Source organism: Gekko japonicus, unplaced genomic scaffold, assembly GCF_001447785.1.
Source record: "Gekko japonicus isolate JY-2015 unplaced genomic scaffold, Gekko_japonicus_V1.1 scaffold101, whole genome shotgun sequence".
NCBI lineage: Eukaryota > Metazoa > Chordata > Lepidosauria > Squamata > Gekkonidae > Gekko > Gekko japonicus.
This window is the reverse complement of record NW_015165238.1, coordinates 1967566-1976612: the sequence shown is the minus strand read 5'-3', so window position 1 is coordinate 1976612 and position 9047 is coordinate 1967566. Positions and strand designations below refer to the sequence as shown.

Genomic DNA, 9047 nt, shown 5'->3' with positions numbered 1-9047 from the left:
ACCCTCCCGGCGTGGGCGTCCTCCCCCGAGAGCCAGCCTCTCACGTGCCCGGAGAGCCCGCCTGGGTGCTGGGCGCTGCCGCCTCCCCGAGGAGCCGGCTTTCCCCCTCCGCTGGAGGCAGGTTTGGGGCGTCAAGGGGAAGGCGGTTCGAGACTGGAGCGGGGTCCAGAGGACAAACGTGTGATCCGGCCTGGGCGCTTCCTCCCAGCGCAGACTCAGCCGCGGCGCGCTTTATAGACCGAGATGCCTCATTTCATTTCTGCCGGGTTTTTTTGGGGGGGGGAGGGGGGGGGGGGGGGGGGGGAGCGCTGCCTCTGGAAGGGACTCGAGGCCCTGACGGAGCCCACAGAAATCTCGGGCCAAGCTCCACTGGGGTGAACGGATCGGGCTGTCTTCAGCGACGGGGCACACGCCACACTTTTGTGCGCTGCGCAGCCTATTCATTACATTTAACGAAGGGAATAAAAAGGGCCCACACCGAACAGAGTTTCCCCGTTATTCGGTCTCCCCCAGAGTTTGATCCGCGTGCCTGAACTGGTGCTTCGCGGTTGCGTATGGGCATACCCCCCGATGGCCTTCGAGAACTGCAGATCTGGAAGCACGGGGTAAAGCCCTGGGGGGGGGACAAATCCTCCGCGCGCCCCCCTCTTCGTGGAAGAAACAACTCTCAAGAAGAAACACCCCCACCACCCCGAGATTCGGGCCCTGGTGCGTCTGCTGCCCAGACCCAGGCTGCCCGGGGAAGTCCAAACCCTCCACCCACCGGGGACTGACCGCCCCTGGTCCCACCCACCGCGACGCCAACCCCAGGCTTCAGGAGCCCGCAAAAGAAGCAAAGAAGAATCGGCTGCCACCTCGTCGAGTATTCCAGATCCATGGGAAAGAGGTGGGGGGGTCCAGGGGCTCCGCTCCATCGGGGATCCGGGGTTGCGGTACCGCCCCCCCTCCCCAAAGCAGAACAGCCCCAAGAGGAGCGGGTGTAGCTAATCGAGATCCCCTCGCTTAACATTAAAGTTGTTAAGAGAATAACCATCACCTCTATGATCACCCCCCCACCCCAATAGACATGGGGAGGGGACAAGGCTGCCCTGCTCATCCCCATCTGGTCTTTCTCACTGGATCTGCAGAAGAAGTCTGTTCAGGCAACCCCAGAGCCATTGGGAGAGACCCTTCCCTGGGTACCACTGGGGAGGGGGGGAAATGGGAGGAGATCAGACTTTTGGAGCAGCATCAAGCTGGCATAAAATGGGGCTCTTATTCCTACCCCCTCCATGCATCCGAATTGGCCAATCTGTAATGGCACTTTGTCGCTCCCAGTGAGTATTTTTGACTCCAGTTCTTGTGGCTCCAGCTCTCTCTCCCCCTCCCCCATCATTGGTATCATTCTTCTACACCCAGCCCTTCCCAGCACCAAGGGGGGAAATGTGTTCTTCCTTATAGGTACAATTTTTCTCCTTCTCTAAGGCTCAGCAGGACAGGAGACAAATGAGAACCACAGAGCTTCCCTCTGAATTCAAGCAGCATCACTACCCATTTCCCAGCCCAGGGGTTTTAATAAGCAACTAGGAAGGTAGCCTCTTTATTCCAACCCACCCCCAAAACAAAACAGGGTTCTGTGTGCGTGTGTATGAGTGTGTGTGTGTGAGAGAGGGCGTTTTGTTTTTCAGTTGCAGGGAGAATGCTGATTCCATTCCAGTTCTACGTATTCAACTGCTGCATCCAAGAGAAAAGAGATGGTCTGGCAAAATTAAGGGCAACCTGACTATTGTGCTGCCAACATAAACAGCTGAATATTTAAAGTGGCTAAATCCCAGCAGAAACAGATGAATTGAACAACAGCTCCATCTCAACTATACCTCTGAAGCACATACATCTGGTTAAGATGTACCTTATTTTAGTGAAATCATCCTTAGGAGCAGGCTGAGAACTTCATTACAATACATCCAAGTGGGTGTTGGGTCCCCTACTTCATACTCCTTTAAAATCTTTGGCAGGGTATGAGCTTTTGTGAGTCACTGCTCACCTCTTCTAAAGAAGTGAGCAGTGACTCACAAAAGCTCATACCCTGCCACAAGTTTTGTTAGATCCCAGGAGGTCAGCTGTGTTGGTCTGAAGCAGTAGTTTTACTTTGTTGGTCTTAAAAGTGCCACTGAACTCTATTTGTTCTACAAATTGTGTTAGTCTTTAAGGTGCTACTGGACTCATGCTCTTTTCTACTGCTATAGGCAGACTAACATGACTATCCACCTTGATCTTTAAAATCTTTTTTATTAAACTACTGAAGAGGGTAATCTTTCCATGTTGACTAGGACAAATAAATATAACACATGTGAATCCACCTTTCTTCCTTCCAACAAACCACTGTATCATAGATAAATATCACACACAAAATAGACTACTTTTTATTTATTAGAGATTGTAAGCAGATCAAAGTCTGGTTCCATAAATGAGAGTAAAATGGTTATTTAGTACAGGAGAAAGTTAATTGAACATCAAACAAATACACATCTCCCCCAGACATCTCTTTGACAAAATGCTGCAATCTCTTCCATACATTAAACTCGTAATGCTGGCTAGAAAGCAGGAATTCAGTTTCAACCACTCTGGTTTAGAATGGCCAAAATCCCATCAAATAAATGAAGAACAAGAAGATTTCTTATTCTTCAAAGAAGAAACTATTAGATATAGGAAATTGTTCTTGTATCCAGAAGGCTGCCAGGGGACTGTAGTTATAGCTGAGTTGTTCTCTCTAGGCTTTTAGCTGCATCTTTTAATTTCCCAACTAAATCCTAAAAACAAGGAGTCACAACTTTAGAAACAAAATGTTATGAAGTACACATTGAGTCATCTGCATAAATGAGAGTGCCATGAAACTCTATTGTCCTCAAAGCAGACTGAATTTACATGTGAAAAACTCAAGTGACAAATGTGTTAAAAAGAATTTACCATTCTGCCCATAATGTGACAATTAATATTCCTGCATCTTTATGAAACATATAGCTGTTTTGTCATATTTTAACAGAGAATACATGCTATTTTTAATAGGAATGTTGTGCCAATAATGTTGTGAAATTCAACTACTGGCCTCAAAACTAAACACACATTTCCTTACTATTGAATGGACTAAAAACAAAAGGATCCAGCAATTTTCTAAGGTTTCAGTCCTAAATATACTTCTATGAAAGTACGTTCCTTCAAAACCAACAGAATTTTTAAATAAATGCAGAGTGTGAAACTAAAGTGACTCGATACGACTCTAACATTACAATGAAACTTATATCTGCTACTTCCACTTCTCAAACTTGTTTCAATCCTTTATACTCAGATATGACCTTATATTCCTTTTTGACAAACTGCAAGCCTGTTTGGATAAAATGTTCAATTTAAAATTCTTCCATTTTAAAAAAGTAAAACTATCATTAATATAGATGAGCCCACTTCCATGTTACTTTGAACACTGAGTATCACAGTAGACAGTTGCTGAAAAACAGTGTCCTCTCCAATATGACACTTAATTTGCAGTTTTCCCCCTCTGGAAAGCATTTACCTATAAAATAGCATCATGATGAAACTAAACTTTAAAACATCACATTATAAAAGACAGACAAGCAAAACACTTTAATCATTTTTTAAAATACAGGCACTCCAACACATTTTTCTAGATAATGTTGCAAAGTTTATTTTTGGGAAGAGAGTTCATTCTGATGACACTAGAGACTCACGCACAACAACATGATATGAAGAAATACCTGTAATTGCTCCATAGAACAACTAAAATTAAGGTCCGGGTGAGATCTTGAGTCACTACTCTAAAGAAACAAAAAACCCCAAAGTTAGAGGTTTACATCTGACAAAGTGAAAGAAACCTTTATTGTGTAATAGTGAAAAATGTAAAACGACAGATACATTACCTCTACGTTTAAGGTCATCAGATAGGCAGGATGATAATTTTTATGAAGCTGATTAGTCTAAAGTGATAACAATGCAGGGGGGAAAATCAGCATTTACCAGAGAAAAAGAAAGCAGAAAGAAGTAACACCCACAAGGCCTAAATTACCTTTATTTGATATTCCAGACGCCAAGAAACATCCATTATATGCAGTGGACATCTGCCTACACTGTAGAACACAATGATTATCTTTATGCTGTGCGGGACAGCCTGACTATTGCATATTTTCTTCAGATCCTAAAATAGGTTACTGTACTTTCACATTAAGAAGAGTTCAAAGTTTAGAAAGGCAAGACATTAAAGACAGCAATCCTAAACAGGTCCCCTTGGAACCCTATTCAGGTCTATTCAATGGGTCTTACTCCCAAGAAAGTGCTCTTCGGATTGCATTGCTTTTGTTTCAGTTTATAAAGGTGCAGAATTGTAGCCATTTTAAGTAGGTCCCTAATAGTGGTAATTTAAGGGTACATTTGAAATTAAGGGTAAATACTAACTTGACATACCTTCCCAATAAGATTTCCAAGGAATCTTTATTTTTCTGCAAAAAAATAAAGGAGGGGAAAGTCTGCTATCTGCTACAGATTCAGCAAATAATATATGAAAAACTGAATAAAATAGGATCAACTTGGCTTGAAAACCTGATATTCAGTGCAAAACTCTTCAATTCTTTCTCTGTCAAACTTACAGTCTTCTAGGCAAGTGCTAAAAAGGGAAGGGGGGGGGGAGAAACCAAAGGCATGAGTTAACTGTAGCTCCAGAACAACAGAAAACTGAGGATTTAAAACCGGGATCCCTATAGAAATTCATCAGAGGACTGAAATACCTTATGACAGATCTCTCAGCTCTGTTTTTTCCAGCTTCCACTATACAAGTTGCTGCCGCTGCATGGCAATATTTTAACACTGCCGGTTCAATATGTTCCAAGTCTGGATGATCTAAAAATAAATGAGTGGTTGTTGATAGACTTAGGGGGAAGTTTTCAAATATTTGTTGCTTATATTAGTGCTTAAAACTTTCCCTAGGGATTAAAGGGATTTATAGTTACAACTATAATATATTGACCGCAAAAAAAATTTTTTTACTTTTTTTTACATACAGAGTCAACATTAAGCCTTAGGGGTGGAGGAAGCTTCCCCACAATTTATCTAGGATACATTTCTCCAAGAGCTATAATACAACCTCCGATATTTCCAGTGTTTCTTGTTTCAAATTTGCCCCACTAAGAATTCTGACAACGTAATGCAAAACTAAAGAAAGCGATCTCGAGTTTTCTATATAGAGCGTCCTGGTTTTCCCCTTTGCACTTCGTTTGTACACCGAATTCCTGAAACTAACTGGCAAGCGTCAATTTATGGAACAAGTTAAAGGTCAAGTGTAATTGCAAGAGTTAATGACATTTTTAGACACGGGAGAAAGAAACGCTCCAAAAGAGAAACATATTTTGAGCCTCTTTTTTTTTTTGCCGGAAGACACCCGGCATCGGGAGTGAAGTGTTAGCTTGGAGCGCCAAACTCAGAATCTGCACAGGCTCGCTCTTTTCTAAACTGCCCTCCTGGCTTCAGGACTGGCTGCAAACTCTCCTTCGCTAAAATTTCGAACTTTGTGCCAAGACTCCCTTAAGTAAACAGAACTCTAAGTCGACAACCGCCACCCGAGCAAGGCTCCCCCGGAGGCCGCGCATTTCCCCGGCCAGCCCGTTGCCCCGCCGACCGGGCGAAGGGCTGCCCACCCCCGCCTCCGCCGCGAAAAGCGGCCGGCCCAGCCTGGAGACCAGACCGCTTCTGCCAGCGTGCGATCGCCGACCGAGGACCGACGCCCGAAAAGAGCGCGACTCCCGAACCGGATTGATGCGACCCACCCCCGGGCCAGCGCCGGGGAAAGGAGTCGGCAACCAAGCCGAGGCCAGCCGGGCTGCCGAAGCCACTTCGGCTTTCCAAAGCGAGGCCGCCAAGAGGCGAGCGAGGCGCCTTCGCTTCTCTGCAAAAGGAAGCAGTAGCCGCAGGGTGGGGGGGAGAGGGAGAGGGAGAGAAGAGGCCAAAACAAAGAGCCAGGCAGCCTATTCAAGCCGGGGGTGGCTCCACTAGCGCGGCTGGCGACCAGGGGAAAAGCAGACGCTCCCTGCCTTGCGGGCCACGGCTGGACCGGGGGAAGAGAGAGACCCCCACACACACACCCCGCCCCGCCGGGCTCTCCCCGGCTTCTTTTGCCTCCCCGCGGCTGGCGCTTCCGCAGGCCCGGCGGCGACGGCACTCACCCAGCGCGGCCTGGTCGGCCTGGCCGCCCAGCAGGCTCCGGAAGGCGGCCTGCAGCAGGGCGGCGTAGGCTCGCGGGGAGAAGCAGCCCGGGTCTGCCAGGCGCTGCAAGCCGCTCTGCACAGGCTCCGACAGCTCCATTGTGAGCCTCGCCGCGACCTTTGACACGCCGCCCACGTGATCCGCCGCGCGCTCAGCTGATCCTGCCGCTCAAGAGCAGCCACGGCGGCGGCGGCGGCGGCGGCTGAGACCCAGGCAGAGCCAGCAAAGGCAAGGAGCCCTCGCAGCCGTCAGCTCAGTGGCCATTCGCTTGCTCTCGCAAATCCTTTTCGTGCCATCAAGTCGCTTCCCCCCCCCCTTCTCTTTATTTTTTTAAAAAAGGCAGCTCTCTCTGCATTTGCGAAATAAAAAAGGGCATTTATTTATTTCCTCCTTTCTTCTACGGCTGGAACTCCCCAGTACGGTTGTTGTTGACCTTCTTTGGGAACCGAAATGCCATCTTTGATTTATTTCATGGGAGATGGCCGAGGAAGCGAGTTTTTCTGAGCGCCCCGTGAGTTAGTTCCCAGGCACAGGAAAATGCTCTCGCTTTCTCTCTCCTCCCTCAAGCTTGTTATGTTTTTATAGCAAATAGAATAGGATCAGTTGTCGTTAGGAGTCCTGGTGTAATTTTCCGTAAGGCAAATGGCTTCAGACAGAAAGAAAGCATAAAACTGGACGGATCTGAAAGTTGCACGCAAACGGTACATATTTGTTTTTTTGGTGAGGTTAGTAGATAATCACGCTTTCCCCAGCAGTCGATCTTAAAAAACAGTCGTCTTTTTAAAATCTTTCTTTCTTTCTTTCTTTCTTTCTTTCTTTCTTTCTTTCTTTCTTTCTTTCTTTCTTTCTTTCCAAAAGCATATGTTAGCTATTCAAATATTCCTTTTTAGTTGTTTACAGTATAAATACACTATTTATAATTTTGGAAAAAGTTAATAGCATTTTCAATGCCATTAATTCTGTAAAGTAGATCTTAAAGACAGGGAGAAGTCGTCCTTTACATGTAGGTCTGGAATAGCTCACTGAACTAGGCCACAGGAAGTTATTAATCTGAAACTTGTTTTTGCTGATTTTTCTGCCCCCCCCCCTCCAATGAGTTAGTCCCTGCTTTACAAGCAGCCTCCTTTTGCACAGAGCCTAAAGTATTATGCTACTGGTATCCCAGAGTAACTTTTTAGCAATTTAAGATGTGTTCTTTTGCTAAAGTAGGCTCCGGCCCACAAAAGCTACAGACTACACTTGTTATCCTTTATGTTGCTTTAATAATTGGTTGTGTGTTTTTTCCTGTGACTGACTTAACACTGTTGCCCCTTTGGAATGTGTCCCTTTAAATGTGCTAGTGCATTTATATCTGTCTATAAATAAAAGAAGTTGTAATTCCTGGAAGAGGAACTCTGGAGATCAAGCTTCTCTGTTAAGAAAGAGCTGAATAATATCTACAAATACAGGAGATGATTAAGAAACACAGCCTTAACTCAGTGCTTTGTCAACAATTAATTCTGGATATTTTCATTATATAATTTTTGAAATATTTAGCTAGGTTGATAGAGTTCAGCTGCTGGCGTGCATAGAAAAGAAGTCACAAGCTAGGTTTGGAAACGTTAGCTTTGTCCTTGTGGGAGGTTAATTCAGTGGATGAGGGGCTGTGTCCACAGCCTTAATTTCTGCTAGATTGAGTCTTCATTTCCTCATGGATTAAAATAGGATTACTTACGTGGCTACTTCAAGACCTGTGTGTTTCCTTCTTACCATTAACAAAATAATTTTCCTTGCAGCACAGCCATCGCACAGTTATCTATTAATCTTTTGACCTTTCAGTTTTAACAAGATTTTGGCTTTATTAACCACCTTGAAAGGATTTAAAATATTGAAGCCGGATAAGTGTTTTAAATAAATAAGAATTCATATTGCTAAAATATCAAAGATCTTCTGTTAATGATTGACATTATTTGTGTAGTTTGGAAGCCAAGTGATGCATCAGTTTCTCACACACACCCCCACACACTCTGTGTCAAAGCCTCCCCGTGATTTTTAAAGTGATCCTGGATTGTACCATAACTGCTGCGATACTGTAACTAGCTTCATTTAAGCTTTTCCCTCTCGTCTTACACAAGTTTATGTACTTCTGTTCAGAGCTGCTGCTGCTGCTAATATATACATATGATTTTCACTATTGTTGTAGAAATATGAGCCATAAATGCCAGTAAATGCATTAATGCAATCTTGGTTGCATTAATGTTTCTCATTAAAAAAACCCAAACATGCATTTAGCATGCTGTTGAAAGAAAACTTTCTTGAAATACAGCTTCCTTTAATATTTCCATGAAGAATGGAAATTGACACAGTGCAGATAATCATCTTTACCATAACCCTCTCTAGGAAAGGCCTACCAATTTCCCCCCTTTGAAAATCTCAAAGAATTTGATAGCCTCCACAGGCAGCTTGGTCCCTGCATATAATGTGGAGATCTCCTAAACAAGTTATGTGGTATTATTTTCATGCAGAATTTGAATCAAGATTGCTATACAGACTATCGCTTCTTCAGTCAGATCTTAATAAGAATGATAATCTAGTTAATGATTTAATTATAGTTCAATTAGTGGTTGATTTCTATTCTTGCTGTCTTCGATGCTGCAACTTGAACAATTTCATGTGAAGTCCTTCAGCAAATTAGCTGAAGCTGCTGAAGAGTATCAGTTTAATATTCCTGTAGTGAAGTATGCATTTATGCCATTTCATGATGGTTTTCACCTCCAGTATTGTCTGCCTTCTGGTAGTTTATTCTAGTTCACATCTACCAAGCT

At 44.3% G+C, this 9047-nt stretch overlaps 1 protein-coding gene across 2 annotated transcripts; it reads right to left on the bottom strand.

Moving 5' to 3' along the window:
• Positions 1-2401: 2401 nt before the first annotated feature.
• Positions 2402-6390, bottom strand: COMMD3 (COMM domain containing 3). 2 transcript variants are annotated; one of them, XM_015410008.1, is made up of 8 exons: positions 6204-6390; positions 4773-4884; positions 4588-4651; positions 4453-4487; positions 4058-4118; positions 3912-3968; positions 3750-3809; positions 2402-2789 (listed from the first exon to the last, which is right to left on the bottom strand). In XM_015410008.1, exons 1-8 carry the CDS (start codon positions 6340-6342, stop codon positions 2730-2732), a joined length of 588 nt encoding a protein of 195 aa, XP_015265494.1. In that variant the 5' UTR covers positions 6343-6390; the 3' UTR covers positions 2402-2729. The 2 variants fall into 2 exon arrangements, with proteins under 2 accessions (XP_015265494.1, XP_015265493.1); XM_015410007.1 differs by lacking the exon at positions 3912-3968 and having other exon boundaries at positions 6204-6389.
• Between the last annotated feature and the right edge of the window lie 2657 nt (positions 6391-9047).

Excerpts from the sequence above, each read along its gene's own strand:
- COMMD3 (XM_015410008.1), bottom strand. The coding sequence starts at position 6,342 with ATGGAGCTGTCGGAGCCTGTGCAGAGCGGCTTGCAGCGCCTGGCAGAC. Across the intron at positions 4,119-4,452 it reads TTGGAAATCTTATTGGGAAG|TGTAGGCAGATGTCCACTGC; the intron begins GTATGTCAAGTT and ends TGTGTTCTACAG. Across the intron at positions 3,810-3,911 it reads TGATGACCTTAAACGTAGAG|AGTAGTGACTCAAGATCTCA; the intron begins GTAATGTATCTG and ends TTGTTTCTTTAG.